The 20,147-nt window shown below is 39.8% G+C and overlaps 1 protein-coding gene across 1 annotated transcript in view; it reads left to right on the plus strand.

Moving 5' to 3' along the window:
• TRPM3 (transient receptor potential cation channel subfamily M member 3) overlaps positions 1-8,856 on the plus strand; it is a 278,883-nt gene extending 270,027 nt beyond the window's left edge. Inside the window, exon 25 of the mRNA XM_015614958.3 lies at positions 1,790-8,856. Within this exon, the coding sequence (XP_015470444.1) occupies positions 1,790-3,239 (1,450 nt within the window). The 3' untranslated portion in view covers positions 3,240-8,856. The remainder of the gene's footprint in view (positions 1-1,789) is intronic.
• Positions 8,857-20,147: the final 11,291 nt, after the last annotated feature.

Raw genomic sequence — 20,147 nt, forward strand, 5'->3', positions numbered from 1 at the left:
TGAAGCTACCCATTCATTTCTTAGCAGTGATTACTTGATCATTTGTCTATTGAAGATTGATGCTAGCAATACTGTTGTTGCTGCACATTTAATTTGTTCTTGTGCCTTCAAAACTCACAGACTCCACAGGAAAAGCCTGTATTTCCCAGGAAGGTGAGACTTGCTTTAGGGAGCTGAGTCACATTCCTCCGTGTCCTCTCCTCTGTGGAAGGTTGTGTTCATCACCACAAGGTAGTCAGACTTCAGAAGTTCTGAGCATTAGGTAACAAGGCATTAAGGCTGTCCAATATTCACTTCTTTGCTAAAATTTTCCCTTCTGTGAAAATAAGGGTGGTTATGGTGTTGTCAGCTCCAAATCACTTGTCCTCTTGAATAAATAACTAGCAGTAGTAGAAGATAATACTTACCTCATCAGAAATCCTGGCAAAGCTTTGTGAGCCTATTAACTATGGCAGTGTGCCTAGTAATATTTGAGGATAAATTGCACTAACTGGAAGAGAATAAGGGACCTGTGATGAAAAAGAGTGTGGAAATTGTGCCATTTGTTATCTTTTGCCTATCTGATTGTTTTTCAATGTCTACAGCAATGGGGAAAACCAGAATTATAATCTATCACACAAAGATAACTACATAAACTTGTTACCTTTAGTACTTCTTCAATGGAAAGTGGAAGTCCCAGTCTGACATAGGGATTACAAACAAAGAAAATAATATAGAAGTTTCTTACGTGCTACAGGCAATTTCATCATGCAAAATTTTCAGGCTCTATAAATCCAGAAGACACAGTTTAGAAGTCAGAAAAATGAAGTGGTTAGAAGCCACTGGCACAAATGTTTACACAATTCCCTAAAATTTAGAAATGTTTTAAAATGTGATAGATCAATGGTCTAGAAAAGACATACAAAAGTTTAAATTAAATTAAATTTAAAATGTGATTAATAAAAAAATTGAATTTTACATTCAATTATTGCCTATTAATATTTTAGTCTTTTTATTTATATATTATAATAGCAGCTGAAAACTAGCTTTAAAATACACAATTTCAATCCTTAAGCTATGAATGCAGACTACCCAAAGCACAATCACAGTAATGGAGCAATTTTAATGCATGTACAGTTGCAAGCTGCATTTGGCTTTATCAGTGTTTCTCCTCCTTGCAGTTTTTATGAATATTTAGCTCAATACTATATATAGTCAACAAAACAGCTGATATATTTTTTCTACAAATCTGAGATAAAAATTAACCAGAGAACAAAGAAACTATCTCTTTAGATCTACATAGGACTAGGTAGTGCAAACACCAGGAAAAAAATATAAAAATGCCTGTCTTCTGTGGCACATTGCCTGCTCTCTTTACTTCATTTAGCTCTGCATTTAACTGTGATGGTCCTGCCTGTGGCACAACTGGGGACAACATCATGTGGCATCTGCTATAAGTGTTATTCATTCATAATAACCTAATTAGAAGCTTTGGAAGCAAAGAAGGAGTGATTAATAGTAACATTTATACAATAATTCTCCTATCTCTGGAATAAGGGATACCCAAACCTCCCTCTGCCTTACACAGTTGATGCTCCTGGTTTAACCCAGTGGAGCAGTTCCCTCAGTGCATAGTATTTTTTTATTTTTTTTTTTCAAAACCCCTTTTAGCAGGATTTTGAAGCAGCTGAGGTGGCGTACATTGCCTTTGGTGTTTGAGACGTATTTGTTTCCAACTGGTTTGGTAACCTATTAGCTGAACATCACTGCTTTGTAGAAATTTACCTCTTTAATTCCTCTCTTTCTAAAGGGTGGAGAACATGGCCATGCGACTGGAAGAAGTAAATGAGAGAGAGCACTGCATGAAGGCCTCTCTGCAGACTGTTGACATCAGGCTAGCTCAGCTGGAAGACATGATGGGACGGATGGTGACTGCCTTAGAAAAAATGACTGGCATTGAGAGAGGCGAGACGATTAAGATACGATCCAGGACCTCATCTGACTGTACTGATGCAGCCTACATTGTGAGGCAGAGTAGCTTCAACAGTCAGGAAGGAAATGCCTACAAACTTCAAGAGAGCATTGATCCCACAGGAGAGGAGTCCATGTCCCCAACGTCACCTACAATCACACCCCGCATGCGAAGCCACTCCTTCTATGCAACAAATCTAAAGGACAAGTGTGGGCTGGAAAAGTTGGAAAGCATTTTTAAGGAGAGATCTCCAAGCCTGCATCGGGCAATCAGCTCCCACTCAATAGCAAAAGAAGGAAAGGCTCCCTTGCCCCCTACCAGCACTTTGTCAATCGCCCCAGTCTCCAGAAGACCTTCATCTTGTATAGACATCTACGTTTCTGCCATGGATGAGATGCATTCTGACACAGAACCTCTCGAGAGCTCCATAAATATTCTTGGTCCTGAAGATGCAGCTCTGCCAGCTCACATAGCCTCTTCTCTTTTAACTAATACTGCATACATCAGCAGTACAGCTGGTGAAAAGATCTCTGGCAGGAGTCTTGATTATGAGGAAACTTCTGGAATAGAAACAAGAGCATTTTCTTCAGACTATTCACAAATCACAGACTGCCAAATCCCATGGGATTCAGACCCTCCCTTGTATCATACTTTAGAGCGATCTAAAAGCAGCCGTTACCTGGCTACAACTCCATTTATTCTGGAGGAAACGCCAATTGTCAAATCTCACAGCTTCATGTTCTCTCCTTCTCGAAGCTACTTCAGCAGTATTGGCGTCCCAGTCAAAACAGCAGAGTACACAAGTATTACGGATTGCATAGACACGAGGTGTGTGAGTGCGCCCCAAGCCATTGCGGAGAGGGCCAGTTTCCCTGGAAGTCTCAGGGGCAAAGTGGAAGACTTGGGATGCTGTCACCCAGAGAGAGAAGCTGAACTAACCCACCCAAGCTCTGATCATGAGGATGTTGAGGTCAAAGACAAGAAGGGAATCCCCTTATCTCCTCAAGACAGCAGTGCTCCAACAACTCTGCCCAATAGCATCCCACTCCCAAAAATAGAGCGAGCCAACAGCTACTCTGCAGAGGAGTCCAATGTGTTGTATGCACAGCACACACGAAAGAGCTACTCCATCAGTGACAAACTTGACAGACAGCGAAACACAGCAGGCCCGCGGAACCCCTTGGAGAGGAGTAAGCCCTCAAGGCCAGAGAGCAAAGGGGACAACCTGTCCATGAGGAGACTGTCAAGAACAGGAGCCTTCTGCAGCTTTGAAAGCAAGCACAGCTAGGCTTATTCAAAGCTCACCAGCAGTCTAAGGGTCATCTGCCCTTCGGTCTGTTTTTCCTAGCAGAATTTTACAAAAGCCCTCACATCACCCCGTGTCAAGTCCAATCGTCATTAGCCATGGTCAAGGGAGCACATTTTCAATCTCAGTATCACCACTGAGGTACTGTATCTTGACCCAGTTGACGTTTGCACTTAAAAAAAAAAGGGAGGGATGAAAGCTTTACAAAACTTTCAGTAAACAAGAGGAATAACAAGCCCCCTTAATGAAGTCAGAAGAAATAAATAAATAGGTCAAGATATCTGCCTTTTATTAGAGGGCATCCTAAGACCTTTTATCATTATTCAAGTTTTTAAAATGCAGGAATTAACTGGCAAAAAAGAGATGTACAAATTAGATATTCCAAACTTCAATCACAACTTCTTTTTCATCTATGTCACCATTGTGATGACTGGTGAAAAGCATTTGTTATTTCTGTAGGAACTGGCAGCAAACAAACCTAAAGTCTCCCAAGTCCCTTGCATCCCACACTGGTGAAAATGAAGAAAGATGAACACAATAACAACTATAAATGTTCACTTGTCTCCTTTTGTATCAACTTCTAGTGCCACAGAAAGTTTATATTTTCAAGAGTGGAAAGGGAAAAGAAATGCCTTTTTTACTGCAACTTAAATGGAAGAAGAATTTATGTTAAAATATCAGGTGATTTCCTGTATAAAACAGGCATTCTAGATTCTAGAACAGGTGAGCGAGCTCAGGATGAATGTAATTAAGTGGAATAGTATATATTTATTTTTTTACCACATTTGTCATCAATATGTTGTCTCACTAAATCAAAAGATGTGATAAAACAATAAGAATTGGATGATCAGAGAAGAGTGTAGTAATAGTGTCCAGTTCTCACTGCTCAGTTTAATTATATATATAAACTGGGGAGATTTATCCACCATGCTGCTACTAGCTGCATTAATATGAGCTGCCGATTCTTCACATCATTCCCCCACCTAAAAATATACGCTTTTTTTCATGTGAACATAGCTGTATTTGGACTTTTTAAATTATACAGGATTTATCAAGAGGTCTGAATCCAGATTCATGTAATTAGACTGAAGCTGCTTAAAGGAAAGTATTTTTGGCAGAGGACTGGAAAACACTAGAATTTCTATATGCTTCTAAGGTAAGTAAAAGAACCAAAGTGAAACTGCAAGTGTTTGTAAACAGCAAAAGCCATCAGTTGTGAGTAGGCATCCACTGTTCATTGGCATATCAGACATTGAGCACTTCTAGTAGGAGAAAGTGTGTCTGAACAGTAGGGCAGTTACGGGTTTTGTAACTCCACTGATTCCACACACGTTCCAAGGGTCCACCTTGTCAACCGGAGTTTCAAACTTCTCATGAGACAGTGTCCAGTGGTCACAAGTGGAAGGGTATACAGAAGACTGGAAAAGGGTGGAGAAGCATAAACTGCTATTGGAAAAACAATTCACATTCCTTTATGACGGCACAACTTGTAAGCTTTTAAAAAGTTGACACTAGTGCTATTAAAAGTTAAAATATCTCAACGGTCACCAACATCTGTGTAGAACCAGCTCATTTTTGTTATCAAAAATGAACATTTGTGAGTGGGGTACATATTTCACATTATTTAAATGTGAATTATCTTTCAAAGGAAGCTTTGAGAATACAAGCTGATGTTTCTCACTGAGTCCTCACCCTGGGAGATTCACAGCACCATCTGAGAGTTAAGTCCAAAAGGCAATTAATCCAGACGGAAAAATAATCATCAGCCTCAAGAAAAGAGGCAAAGAAGGTTAAAACATTTAGTTAACAAGTCACTGCGTTGGAAAGTTCAGGAAACAAGGAAATGCAGCAAGGGGATGTTAAGAACAATGTGTTTCACTTCCTGCACCAACGTGTTCCTTGTTTTCTTCTGTTTGATCAGGCTTTCAGTGAACTAAGATCCACCAAGACACCGTGCTTATGCAATTGCCTTGCAGCCCATGTGCAGCATTACAGTCACATGGCGATACCAAGAAAGGTCAGAAACCTTTCTGTGCATTATGAAGCATGCTTTTGGCAGGCTGATTGTTGAGCAAAATGCCCAAGGGCAAAGGAACTTGTATTTAACAATATGCTTCAAATGTGCCAACCTTTAGTTAGCAGCCTTTTCCTAAGGCTTCTCCAAATCTATCTTATCTATGGAGAGAAGAGGGGGATATTCTTACTTCATTTTCTTTGTTACTTTTATGAATGTCTGCTAAAACTGTTGTGGACTCTTTCATCTTCATTGTATTACTGGTCTACTCAAGAGGAATCTCAGATTCATTAGAAATTCCTCAACAGTGCTTAGTGAATTAGTTCAAGGCATAGGCTTCTCCTCTAGGATAGATTCCATTGGTTAGTTTGTCAGGGTTAAGAAATTTGCCAAGCCCAGAAGCTGTATAAATGTTTAGGATACAGCACCTTATTGATCTGGAGCACACATTCCAGGTAAAATGAAGCAGAACACTTTACTTACCTCTTAAAGTTTGCCATTATATATAACATGTAAATTCAGATGTTAAGAGTGTGATTGCAAGATGTCAGAACACTATTTTTCCTGAATGTTTCCCATTTATTCTACAATGTGGTGTCTGTAGAATATATTATGATGGATGTTAGATTGTCTTATTTTCACCTGGTTTTTACACATGGCATCAAACTGCTCCTTTTTGAATTTGATGATAAAACACTCACTTATTGCAATGGGACCAGACTTCCCATTCTCGATATTATGACCATTTAATGAGATAGAAGCCTCATCATCCATCATCATGTAGCTATAGCATGTGCCATATGATGTATTCTGTATCAAAGGATATCTTATGAACTAGACACATATATAGTTGTGACATGTGGTAATATTAGTGAACGTTACAGGACAGTTTTAATATCTCATTACATGGTCTTGTTTGTATATCTGTAACTTTCAATAAAATAGCACATGCTGCATCAAACATTAAGTTCCACTATCCAATTATTAGCTTACATATGGAATATGCATTTCTGGTCACAGTGTGTAAGTTTGGTATGTTTCACGCATTTCTTTGTATAGCTCCACTTAAATGTCTGTATGAGCTGATGTATAAACCTCTAATGAGCCTCTGTGGGCTGTGACAGACGAGTTGTGATGGTGTGAAAGATGAACTGGCATGTTATGCAAAAGATTATAAGATAAATGAACTTTAATAATATTTTAAAACTCAACTGAGCTTAGCTGTTTGTTTACATATGCTGGTTGACTGAGGAAGCAGTGTGCAGTATTTTATAAATATTTTCCTATAGTAATCCATTTTGTTGTTTCCAGTTTAAGTGATTCTATTCTACAGTTGGGGTATACACTTGTCTTAGGTATTGTATTATAGCACATTATTCTTTCACAATAACAGTGTGATATGACTGAAGTAGTTTCTGTTCCTTACAGTCCAGTCTTTTTTTGTGTCAAAGAAAATGCATGCATTGTTCCATGAGTTTCTTTGGACTGCTAGGAGACTTAACATTTTGCTATTGCCTGCCTGTAAAGATGAATCCAGTTAGGAATGAATTCAAACTTTTGGATGTTTACATTCTTTCCATTATTTTTGATCTTTAGCAAAGTAAGTAATTTTTTTATTATTTTTAAAAGACAATTGTATTTTATGAAATTTGAATACTCAAGATAAAATGCGAACCTACAGCAGTGCTCAGACATTTGGCTCTCTCTTTTTTTGGAAGAGATCAGGTGCTACACTATTTTCTTAGCACAAGTGCCAGTTAACAAATGGCAGTGAGGGGATAATTTGAAAATATAATGAAAAACCAAAACATCCATTCATATACGTACGGAAATCCCTCTGGGTTCCAGACATAGATTACCTGCTTTTTTTTTCTTTTTTTTTTTTAATTTTCCATTTGTAGATTTTTTGGTAAAAAAAAACAAAAAACAATGAAACTGATTTGTACCTTTTGCGGAAAGGATAGCCTTTTGTCAGGGGATAAATATCTTAGTTAGGTATATTTTTTGCATGAGAAGAAAATGATTTGTTTCTTAGAAACTGTCAGCGCATGGAAAATGCAACTACATGAATAACTGCTCAAAAAAACAAGTGCTGGTAGCAGCACACAGCCTTAGTCCAATGACTGCAGTGGGTGCAAGCCAGTATCTGTCCTGAGAGCAGAAGTTATCAAAGGTTTTAGAGTGAGCCAGTGAAACAAAATGCTCTGTAAAGTCATGGTGCAGGTTTTCAAGACAAGCATGAATGTCTTGTTATGTTGCTCAGGTTAAACGTTGAAGAGGATCTGATAATGGCCCGAAGGGAAAGCGTGAGCTGGTTTTTCCTGGATTTCCCTTGGAATGCTTAAGTAGTTGTGATGTTTTCCCCTGCTTAAAAATTATAACGTATTTGCATTTTTGCACAAATACACATAATTAGTTCAACAAAGACCACATTTTTAGTTCTGTTGTGAGGTACTAGGTATAGATCATCATTGTTAAAAAAAATGGGTAAGATTCCTATCACGAAGTTTCCCTTCAACCACCTTAGATAAAATCACAGTCCAAACTGGGACAAGTGACGCATTGGAGGGTGTCTGCTTACCTAGTAAAACCCTTCACATTCACTGTCCTTGCTACATGTTGGCATAGGAGCAGTAATACTGGATGCAGAGGAACTTTGTTTCTGCACCCTGCTTTATACCCAGTCCTACAGTGAATGCTACGGGTCCCACAGGCTTCTCTTCTCCAGGATTGATTACATTTATGGTCTTACCCATAGTGGTGCAAATCTGCAGAAAATCCACTGATTTCAGTGGTGCACTCTGACTTCTGTCAGGAGATGGATTTATTCTGCATTTGTAACTCAATATTAACTTTGAGTCATGGCATGGAATACACTATATCATCTTCAAGTTGGAAGTCTAATGATGGAGCCATTGAGCCAGTCTGGTTGTGAAACAGTCTTTGACCTTTTAATTTTTGCTGTATGCTTTCAGATCATTCATAGAGCTACACAATACTTATTTCAAAAGGCTGTTAGGTAAAAACATTTGATTATTAAATTGCTGCTGTTTCTGCTGCAGGGAAGTGATAACTCTTGTTTATTTTAATATCTGGGAGGGAGGGGGAAGGGACAGAAGAGGAAATTGGATGTGAAATACAGTTTTATGCCTGCACAAGAGTAAATTGTATTAAAGTTATATCTTTTTTCCACCACTGCAGTTGTTGTACATGACGAGAGTCTATTTGCTGCTGCTGCTGTCTGGAACAGTGTTTGCAATATTCTATACTAATAGCTATTTAATCATTTATTATTTGGGCTATCATTTGTAAGTGTATAACAATCATTTATAAAGGGATAAAAATTACTAAAATGTTATTTTAAACAAATTCCTACTAATACAAAGCTTTTCAAGTATCATTTGTCTAAATGTACATAACTAAGGAAAATGGTCCTTTCCAAAGGTCTACTGGATTCACAATGCACTTTTAGACTGTGTTTAGATGCGTAATAAAAGCAGACATTGGCAATTACTACAGTAGAACTTTCTGAAATTTCTGTAACTATTGTTTTGCAATTAAAAAAAAGAGATGTAGATCAAAACATCTGTTCTTGCTGGAGCATTTATTTATGGTCATTTGCTTTCAAGGCAATAAAGCAGTGATGCAGTGGCAGCTGCTTTTCTCCGAGATCTCTCACTGTTCTAAGTTTACCAATTTAAAGGAAACCAAAACATTTACATGTTGCACACAGGCCTTTCAAATGTACCAATTTACTTCTGGCTCTGAGATCAGGTGTCATTCAATGTCCCTTATTCTGGCCAATATCAGAACCACGACAGAAATACTTCTCAGTGGGTTTATTTAAAAGGAGGGAATCATTTCTTTGCTTTGTTGCTACCATTCCAGAAAAGGGTAAGCAAAATCATCAATTGCAGAGCCTCTCCAAATTGCAACCATGAAGCCTGTAAAAAGCATGCTCCTTTGTATGGCAACTGGGTGGTGTTGCCTGCTCTTGTAGGCAGAGAAGCTTCATGAAAAATAAGGACACCAAGTTATCCACTAGTACCTATGGCCAACTCTGAACTACCATCTCCCCTTGCTCAAAGAAATCATTGTCTCCCTCTTCATGCAGCTACAAGCCAGTTTTGAATACTTCCTCACAAAAATGCTGAAAAAACACTAGTGACACAAAATCTGCCAAGGTCAGTATCTTCTGCCTCCACACATAAGCCTTCATGGACATAATAACATGTTTTAGCCAAATGAAAAAAAATCACAGGAAAACAAACATCCAAATGAATCAGAAAGATATCAGATACTCAAAACAATTCTGCACACATCAGTCATACTTCAGGAGAGGAATGGTTTGGAGAACTCTTCTTTATTTCAGGTATCTAAGAAGGAGATGCTAAACTTCTAAATCATGTATCATCCTTTCTCAGGGACTGCCATTCAATGAAGAGTGCAAGCTTTGAAGTTTTAAAAAAAAAATTTAAAAATAAGTCTATGCCAGAGATTTGTTATTATGCTTCTCTCCAGGTAACACTCTAGTCTTCCTGAGATTTTTCACAGTAACAAACCTCACCTAAATTCAGCCAATTAGTAAGCGACAAAAGTAAACAACATTGGCAGCCTTGATTTTCATTCCCATGAGCTGTATACTTTGGAGCAGTGATCTAGTCACTTAATCTCATTAGTACACAATAGAAAATAACTCCATTTAACTTACATGTGGAAGTCACCCTGATTGATTCTCCTCATGACTGACTGCAGCACAAGGTTAGATTTACACCAGCCCTCACTGGTTTTTGCTTACAGACTTCAAATCTCACCCTGTTACACTTCAGGAGCAACAAAAAAACTTAAACTCACATGATTCCGTTTTGAAATTTTCAAATAATTGATTTAAGTCATAAATATATTGTATTTGGATTATACTTTTGGGAGGAAATAATGACAAATATTATCTGAGAAAACATTGTTTATGTGAAATAGCAATACCATCCCATGAACAGTTACAGACATCCCACCACCAATGATACAGGCTGCTGTTGTAGAGAACTGTGGGTGAAACTTCCTTTGCCTTTGCTAGTCCGGATTCCAAACCAAGAAGTTTGACAGCTGTGACAAGACTGCTCTGCTTGTTCCACCTTCTAAAAATTAAAAATTTTTAGCTACACCTTTCCCCCATCAAACATGTAGCCAAAGGTTCAACAGTCACATGAACACCACAAAATCAGTCTCTGGGGGTGATAGTTACCCTCACAAAATATTCCAGTGGGTTTTTTGTTCATAGTGTGCAAGATGAGAATTTTCTTAAGAAGCTTGGGAAAATAACATATCAAGGTTCTGAGGACACTAGAGAAAATATTAACACACAACCTTTACTTTATTTGAAAGACAACAAAAAAATCAACTATCAATGTAGCATTTTTCTACTCACTAATTAAAGTCTTGAAACTAAAAACGCATCTTTAGCAATTAAAAAATCTTCTGAAAGTAACACTGAAAACACTAGATCTGACTGAAGAATTACATTTTGCAAACACTCCTTAGAAATATTAGTCACAAATTTGAATTATAACCCACAAGTGCTGAACTACAGTAACTGCCCTGTAATTTGTGGAGGAGGCGAGCAGATGAGGGGCATGTGCACACGATAAAGAGGGAAAGTTAGTCTCAGAGGAACATATGAACAATGAGTTCCAAAATCCACATCACTCACTCTATATGGCCAGGTTCCACATTTTTTACCCTGAGTGGACATTTGGGGAGCAAACTTGGCAATTGTCAATGGTGTAAGTTTACAGTTAAAGCACACAGCAATGCAGGGATGTTCCGTTTCCTGGCTGTGCAGTCACAGCTAGGGACTACATTACTACTGCAGTAATTTAAATATTTTTCTGAAATTTTGTGTATTTATTTAGATTCTTAATAAGCCTAGAAAATTAACTAGGCCTACCTTAGGATTATGTTAAGTGGATCATAGTCCAATTCTTAAAAATGTCTTAGTATTTTCAGACAACACAGCATGGACAGCATGGACATTTACAGAGAAACAGGTTTTCATAACAGTAGCTGATCCTACTCACCTCACACCAAATCCTAAGTCTCAGAGTGCAGTCCTAGCCATAGGATAAATTAAGCTGTCTTATGTAACTGTAGAATGCATGCTTCAGTTTCCCTACACCAGCATCTGGAATGGGTACAAGCCATCCCCTTGGTGGATGGATGGATCCACTGGCTCTATTACCTTCAGCATTGTGTTGGCAGGAAAAAATACCACAGCAGATAAAAAAAAATTTTGGCTTGAGAAGAAGCAAAAATAAATAACTATTAAAATATGTTAATCAAGAAAGTATGAATACTGACACAAGTTGGTGTTCTGTGGAAGCTTAACACTGGAATTCAATTTAGCATTTTGCAAATTGTATACTAGAGTGCAATACAAAATAATGTGCATTATGCATTATTTGTTAAAACTGCTCTGAAAATGTACAAGAAAGGACTATGAATTTCATCTTTACTAAGAAAGAAGCATTTAATGACCCCTCTGTTCCGTTCTCATGGAATCAAAATATTTTTTGATTAAATTCAATTTTGAATGACTGAAAAAAAAAAATTAAAAAGATTTAATAAAAGAAATAATTTAAAAACTCTTACATGTTTTAATAGAAGTTATGATCTAAGGTATTTGGGAGATATCACTCATTCTTTGCCCTGGATGCTCAGTACAGGAAGCAGCAACACACCTGATCCAGAGAAGATTGGCCAAATGTCATGCCATGTATGTTCTGATTCCCACACCTCTATGTCTTTGCAACACCCATCCATTCAAAGTGCATCCAGAGCTGATCTCTGTGCCTCAAAACATTAAGGGCATGATGACCTGACAGGATAGTGCACAGGAACCAGAACCAGTGCTTGAGGAACAGACTGTGGGTGTTGACTACCTGGATTTTAGTAAAATCTATGACACTGTTTCCTACAGAATTCTCTGGGAGAAAGTGCTTGGTGTGCCTTGGAGCAGTGCACTGCTCACTGAGGTAAAACCTGGCTGCTTGGTCAGGACTTGCATCCCGCTGGCAGCCAGTCTCCAGTGGTGTCCCCAGGGCTCAGTCCTGCGGCCGGTCCTGCCCAAGCCCTGTGTCAATGGTCTGCATGAGGGGATGGCCCCCTCTGGGAGTTTGCAGTGACACCAAGTCGGTGCTGGATGGCAGGAAGGATCTCCAGAGAACCCTGGACAAGCTGGACTGATGGAAAAGGTTGATGGTATGAGGTTCAACAAGGCCAAGTTGAACACTGCAGCATTTCTTGGGCTGGGCAGAGTGGCTGGAGAGTTGCCCAGCAGAAAAGGGCCTGGGGGTTTTGGCCCACAAGTGAGTGGACATGAGCCAGTGTGTGCCCAGGTGGGCAAAAAGGCCACTGGCATCCTGCCTTGGATCAGCAGAGGTGTGGCCAGCAGGACCAGGGCAGGGATTTGTCCCCCTGTACCAGCACTGGTGAGGCAGCGCTGGGAATCCGGCCTTCAGTTTTGGGGCCCTCAGCACAAGAGACTGAGGGGCTGGAGCAAGTGCAGAGAGAGGCACAAAGCTGGGGAAGGTCTGGAGCACAAGGCTTATGAGGAATGGCTGAGGGAGCTGTGGGTGTTCAACCTGGAGCAAAGGAGGCTCAGAGGAGCCTCTCCACTCTCTGGAGCTGCCTTGGGGGAGCTTATAGTGAGGTGGGGGCTGGTCTCTTCCTCCAGGGAAGAGGTGGCAGCACAAGAGCAAATAGCCTCAGGTTGTGCTGGGGGACGTTCATCTTTTTCTGGGAAGAAAAAGTTTTCACTGAATCTTTTGCCAAGCTTTGGGACAGACTGTGCATGGAAACACTGGAATCACCATGCCTGGAGGTACAGCACATGAAAGCTGTTTGGGGGTGCCATTTAGGGACATGGTTTACTGGGGCATTTGGAACAGCGAGGCTCATGGTTGGACTCAATGCTCATTGTGGTTATTTCCAAACAAAATGAGTGCATGATTCTATTATTCAGCAGCACTTTACTCCTGGAATAAGGTGTTACTTGGGCTTTTGTGCTTGTAACCCCTTGAGCCTGGCCAGCATCCTGGACATTCTGAGAAAACAAGAGCTGTGTTCTCCATCCTCTGAACCTGCAACTGGTTCTGATCAAGCTTCTGTGCAGCTGATCTGGCTGCGGGAGCTGATCTTCCTAGAAAAATGGTGTTTTCTGGACCATTGTTCTACTGGATGGGGCAGTGATGTGACTGAGGTCAGAGACCACAGGTGTGAGGTAGAGAGGAGCAGGATGTTACGTGAACAAACATTCAATAATAAATCTTTTGTTTACTATCTTTTGCACTCATTCCAACTTGGAATAAGTTAGAAGAGGTCAGGCTTAAAATAAGTACCCCTGAAGATATTCAGAAGATGTGATGCCATTATTCTTAGGAACAGAATTTAGTGATAAAATTGGCCTGCTTATAGTTCAACTTAAGGATTTTAAATATATTTTGCAACTTAAGCAATGCCATGACTCTGTGTCCACCGCCATATAATGCTAAAACTCCTGAGAAAGTATCTCCCTGATCAGGACTTAAATATCTCAACAAAGCCTTTTTCCACCTGTCCTTCTGCTGCAATATACAAGAACTAAGAGCTTCTTTTCCCAAAATTTATCCAGAACACAGAAAAATGGAGTACAGTCCCCCTTCTACATCAGCTTTGTCTAAGACATCCCTCTCTCATATCTCCCCAGAAAGCATCTCTTCAGTTTTCCACATGTGAGTGTTCTTGGGCAAAGCACTCTCAGTCAGGAAACTGTTAGAAGCTATTCCTTGAGTCAGAGGGTCCAATACCCTAAGGCATTCCTATAGTGCAATTTGGAGAGTCTCAAACAGAGATGATATCACAAAATGCTGGAAATCTTTCCAAGTTCAGAGTGCTTTTTAACTGTTTAATGTTTCCTTAATGCATTCCATATATTAGCTGAGCTCCTGGTTACCTGAGAAAATCATGTGTAAAAGGTATGTCTTCTCCAAAAGATTTTGGGAGTACACAGACAGTTATGAACTTAGTGCATCAGGCAGCTACTAAGCAGATTTATCAATGTAATTTTTGTAACATGGTTGTTTTAAACAGACATAATGATAAGTTGTTTTGGAGGTCCAGTACTAAAACACACTCTCCTTCAGTTTCATGTTTGCCACCAGAACAATTGTAAAAGAGTGATGATGGCCAAAGCTGGTATCAAAGACTCTAACACCCTACAACAGCACAGCTTCAACCAGTCTAACAATATAGAATTTGGGTTGGGTATTACTACTAGATATTTAATGCAGAGCAAAAGCTTAACTACAAGGAAACTTGACTACTGCATCCACCCAAGCAGCCGAGCAATTAAAAGACTCACAGATTTATTTCTCTCTCTGAGCCACATAGGACCCCCTGTAATATGTCCTCTTCTGTATATAAATAATACATAAAAGTAATGATAATAATAAAAAGGGAGACTATCTAGGATTAGAAAGGAATACTGAGAATCCCTGGTGGCTAGTCAATCTGTCTGAAACCCCAATACTCAAGTCTAAGCAAAGTTCACCTAATTTGACAACAGGAAGTTGGGTAGTCTCAAAGTTATAAGTTCTTCTGCTTTGCTCTTCCAGCTTTCTTCAAATATATATTATTTAAAGCAGGAAACCAAATGACAGAACTCTTTCACTCAATAAGCTTCACACCTCATGTCTTCCTCCTTTTGCAAACAAAATATCAAAAATATTACTAAATGAACATTCAGAAACATTAACTAAGCAACACCTTTTATGCTCCTGTGTACCAGTTTCTGTTCCCACTGTGACCTCTAGAACAGACACAGATTAACTGAAATAGGATCCAAAGGTGCATGTTCAGGATAGGAGTCACTTAACAGTATGGATATACAAGTCACAAGTAAATCTTGATGAAAGAGAACATCTGACAGGAACACAGAAATCAAAATCAATATTCTGCTATCTAAATAAAAACTAAGCTTTCAAAAATATACTAAAAGCTGTCTTTCCCTAGAAACAGAAACAATACCTGTGGTTTCTGAACAGTGTATCAAAAATGCAAATAGAAGGAGAAATGTAACTTGAAGACCAAAGTCTCACCTTGTTAAAGCCCAAATTGCTCAACTGTTGCTCCACTGAAGAAATAAAGTTACCTAAATTTGGCAATTAAATAACAAACAACAAAACTTGGCACAAAAAATGAAATCAACCTGACCTGCAATGCAGTGGGATCAGTGATGTTGGTTCCAAAGGGACAACCATCTAAACTCACATGACTAAGAGCTACCTCAGATTTATCTTAAAAGGATGTATCAACCTTGTTTTTCTCATGACTTTCTACGGGGGAAAAAAAATAAAATAAAAAAACCCCAAAAAAATGCAACCCCCCCAAAACAAAAACCCACAAACTATAAAAACACTAACAACCCCCCAAAACACACAAAAAACCACAAAAAACACAAAACCAAACAAAAAACAACAAACCCCCAACATGGAAAAAAAAAACCCACCCAAAAAAACCCCACAAAAAAAACAAAAAAAAAAAACAAAACAAAGCAAAAACCCACTACAGCCCACTTGTGACATAAACTAGTGAAACTAGTGAAGCATAAACCATGTGGGCTGCAATGATTCATCAGAATTTACATAGTAGCTCTATGCAAGGGTTTCATCTCCTTTCAACAGGCAACCAAGCTTAATAGCCTTGATCTGCTCTGTGAAAGCTATTATTAAGAATATCAAGGCAAAACATAGCTCCAGCTGCCAGTAAAAGAGTTGCAGTAATCAGGGCTGAAAGAAGAGGAGTGATAATTATCTTCTACTTCAGGCATAGCAGCAAACTGCAGGCATACACTTCTATTACTGCCACTATTGATGGCCACATTTCTAAATTTATCATCAGACTCCTAGAACCTACTTGTGCCCACAAATTATTTTAATTCATAGCAGATGACTAGCCAGGGCTGTAATCAATGAAAAAGGTAAGGGTAGAAATCTCTTTTGCTCCTCCTTTAAGTCAGCATTTTCGAGCAACTTCCTGAGCATAATCTTGGAAATATAAGAAATAGAGCATTCACCTGTTGACACACATACACAGATGGTACACTGAGCCAAACAGCAATTCATGAGGCCAACATGGATGTTCAGGGTGAGCTCTGCTAGCCAGCTGCCACCTTTCCTCCTGGCAAAATAAGTTGATCATGGGAGATGAGGGGGAAGAGAATGACTGATTAGGCAGCACTTAGCAATTGTAGCAAGGCACTGTACAACGTACCCCAGCTATCCACCTTCCTGCAAGAAAAAATAAGGTCATCCTAGTGTAATGGGAGCAGTGCGTGGCACAAATTGACTTTAAGGTGCTACAGAGACCAGAAGATTTGGTCACAGTCCCCTGGGATTGTTGGCCTCCTGAGTATGCAGAGGCCCAAGCACGCCTGTCTCCTTGTTAAAATAACCTGGGAGACCTCATTCCCATTTCCTGCTCCGTCTGTACATTCCCCTGCATGGTTGCTAGCGCGGTGGCCTGCTGCAGGGCTCAGAGTTCAGACCATGGCACCTGATTCCATCGGCAGGGTCACCAATTAGCTGAGCTGAGCACTGCATGCATGTGGTTCACTCATCAGCAGAGTCTCATTGCCCACCCCTCTGCTGCCTTCCCCTGAGCCTCACTCCAGGCAGGGCTCCGTGGTGCCACTCCCTGTTTGATTAGCCCCAGTGCTCCATGGTGGTAATGCTAGGCTCCCATAAAGCCAGAGTTTTCACCTGCTGAGTGCTCTGCCTCACCCCTGAGGAGTCTGCACTGCCCTTCGTTCATAGCATGTGTAACTAAGCCAGCTGAGGGGCTTCAACAGGTGAGGCTCTGCGGAGTTCATGGGTTGTTTGCTGTAAGTTGCACAGTCACCACTGTCCTAAATGAGGGCATAAGATAAATCACCGATCCCTTTCAGTGGGGAAGTGTCTCCGTGGGAAAAAGAGCAGCTGCCATACCAAAGCCCCAGAGGTAGAAATAGACAGCTGTAGCAGAAGTGGTGAGCACTAGTTAAGGAGGGTTCTTCAATGAGCTTGTGGCTCATAGCTGCAGACTGAGGTTAAATTGTAGTTAGAGCCCCATTGCTACAGTTGCCAGTCTTTGGGTCACAAGTGACCTTTACAGATAATTTCTTACTATGCGGCTCCCTAGGGTGAATTCATTTACTCCACCATTGCTACCAGGAATCACCATGTGTGGCCCACCACAAGACCTCAGTAAGTAGATTGCTGGTAACCTTTCTTGGCCTAGGTCTGCTCGCATTTTGATGCACAGAAGGAGCATTTTGTTCAGTGTTTTATAGTTAATACTAACAATGTTATAGTTAGTTGTATCTGGTGTGGGTGTCATCACATGTGTTTCTTGAGTTTTGTACCTGCTTCTGTAGAGATGGTGGATTATGAACACCCACTGAAAGGGTCATACCACTATCAGATCTTCCCATTTGCATGTTAGAAAAGCATTCTCCAGAGTACTCAACTCAGACTTCTCCCCTTCCTCTAAAACCACAGACATGCTTATGCATTTCTGTAGGCTTCTTACCCACATTTGTTCAACATGCACCTGCCACCTAAAAAAAAAAAAACAAAAACAAAAAAAACCCCAAAAAGCTTAATAGCTTTAATAGCAGGATAAAATTATAAAATTTATTCTTCAGCTTGAAAATATTAAATTTAATTTTGTAAAAAAACACTGGAAAATATACAGATAACTAAAAGCCAGAAAGAGAAATGTCCTACAAGTAAATAGGACTTCTAGGGTAAGATTTGAATTGTTACAATTTTTAAGGTAATGTTTTGGCCAATTTTTTTATCAATACAGTAGTTTATTTTTGTTAAGTCCACCTCTCTCAGCATAAAGTACATGGACTTTTGGGGCAGACATTGGTCTTTTGAGGATCCTTCTCTTCTTGAATGATCTGTCAGATATCTGCAAAATGCTTTCTTAGCTCTTGAGTAGTTGCAAGCAGCTCATTTTCTCTGATGAGATGATAAAAGAACAGGACACTTTAAATACTTTGATAAATTGGAGTTTATTCAAATCCTTCTCTGGGAAATTAATTTTGTACATATGAATCTGAGGTGTGTTTTTTAAAAGATTATGCAACTAGCAATTGAAACTTCTACTTCAGTTAAGATTTCAAGGCAAATCCATGCCTTACAAAATGCCCAAGTTATTCAGTGACAGGATGAAGCGAGTTTTCACCCCAGTCAGGTTGAGGAAATCAGAAGTTATTACTTCTATTATAATGTAATTAAATTATGAGTTGGGATTAGATATTTGCAAGTGTTTAGTACCTACCTCTTCCTGGGCAGTTTAAAATGCAAATATCCAAGAAGCTGGGTTTTTCTCCATCAACCTTTTTGCAATTGAGTTACTGAGTTTATTCAAAAGGGTCAGAGACTCAGCCACAATAGATTATTTAGACTATAAAATATAGATATGTTTTAATACAAGCAGTTTAGTGGTCCTACAAGCTTGCAGGTCCTTCAAAATTGCAAACACTAAAATAAATACTAGAATGTCTTTTATTGTTTTAGGGGAGCTCTAGTTACCAGCTATCATTTTTCTGTGTCCCACATTAAAAAGCAATATTAAAATTGCAAAGCCCTGAAAAGGTCCTCCATGCATTCCCTTTCTGCACAATAGACTTGTTCAGATACTTTTCCCTCTTTTACCCCAATCTACCATTGTTGCGGCTAGCAACCTCAGGATCTTGTCCAGGGAAGCAGCAGGATTCTGGGGACCAGCATCAAACACCAACGAGACAGGCCCCCGTTCATGAAACCATTTATTCAGCATGGGAACAAAGTCAGGTCCAGAACAGAGAGCCCCGGACAGAGGCACAGCAGGGGTTTTTGAGGGACAGAACCCCCGAGGGTCCCCACCCCCGAGGGTGGAGTTCAGGGTCAGGAACCATCAGAAACACAGCAAGGGAGAACCCCCAGGGACTCAAACCCAATCACAGCACCTGGGCCGCCCTTCACAAGGGGTTTGGGGTGGGACAGTGTAATTCTTTGTCTCCCCTGAGGCCGCTGCCACATACCATAGCACTGGTTTAAAGTATAAGCAGCCATGCTGTTTTCTCATCAATGCCTGCACAGCTTTCTCAGTCTGCTCACAAAGTTCAACTTGTCATTATGACTTTTTCTATGATAGTAATTTTAAATTATCAACTTTATGAATTAATCTATTTCCACAACAACTTTAACACAAATAAATATTGATAATCTCAGTTTACCAAAGGGCTTGTAATACTGAAAACCCAATTTTTTGAAAAACTTGTCATCCAGACTTCTAAATCTCTAGAGTGTTCCTTACTAAATTTAGGTATTCATGGTGGTGTTTTCTACATCTGTAAATATATGTTGCCTTTAAAATGGTCTCAATGAAGCTGTCTGGAAAACGAGAGAGATTTGGTGTCTGTGAAAACTTAATATACAACAACTTAACTAAAATCATGCAGCTTTGCGGCAGAAACATGGATGGACTTCAGTCTTCTCCATCAGATTTCCTTTTTTTATCCCTGCAATCTACTGTGTCAGTCAAGACCCCTGACTGGAAGCTCTCCAGGGGAGGTATTTTGTGACAGAAAATGTCCCTTTAAGAAAATCAAATACTATTTGATGCTGCTGCGACTTGGCCACACCAGAGCTCCGGGCTAGCTCTATGGCGCTACTCCGGCATGGGCAGTCGCCAGGAGTGGGGAACTGCAAGGGAAAGGTGATCCCACTGCAGAACCTTCAGAGCGCCAGCTCACTCCAAGCTCTGCCAACTCAGTCGTCATGGGAGGTGGTAAAAGGATGGAGGAGACTCTC

Source organism: Parus major, chromosome Z (assembly GCF_001522545.3).
Source record: "Parus major isolate Abel chromosome Z, Parus_major1.1, whole genome shotgun sequence".
Lineage (NCBI taxonomy): Eukaryota > Metazoa > Chordata > Aves > Passeriformes > Paridae > Parus > Parus major.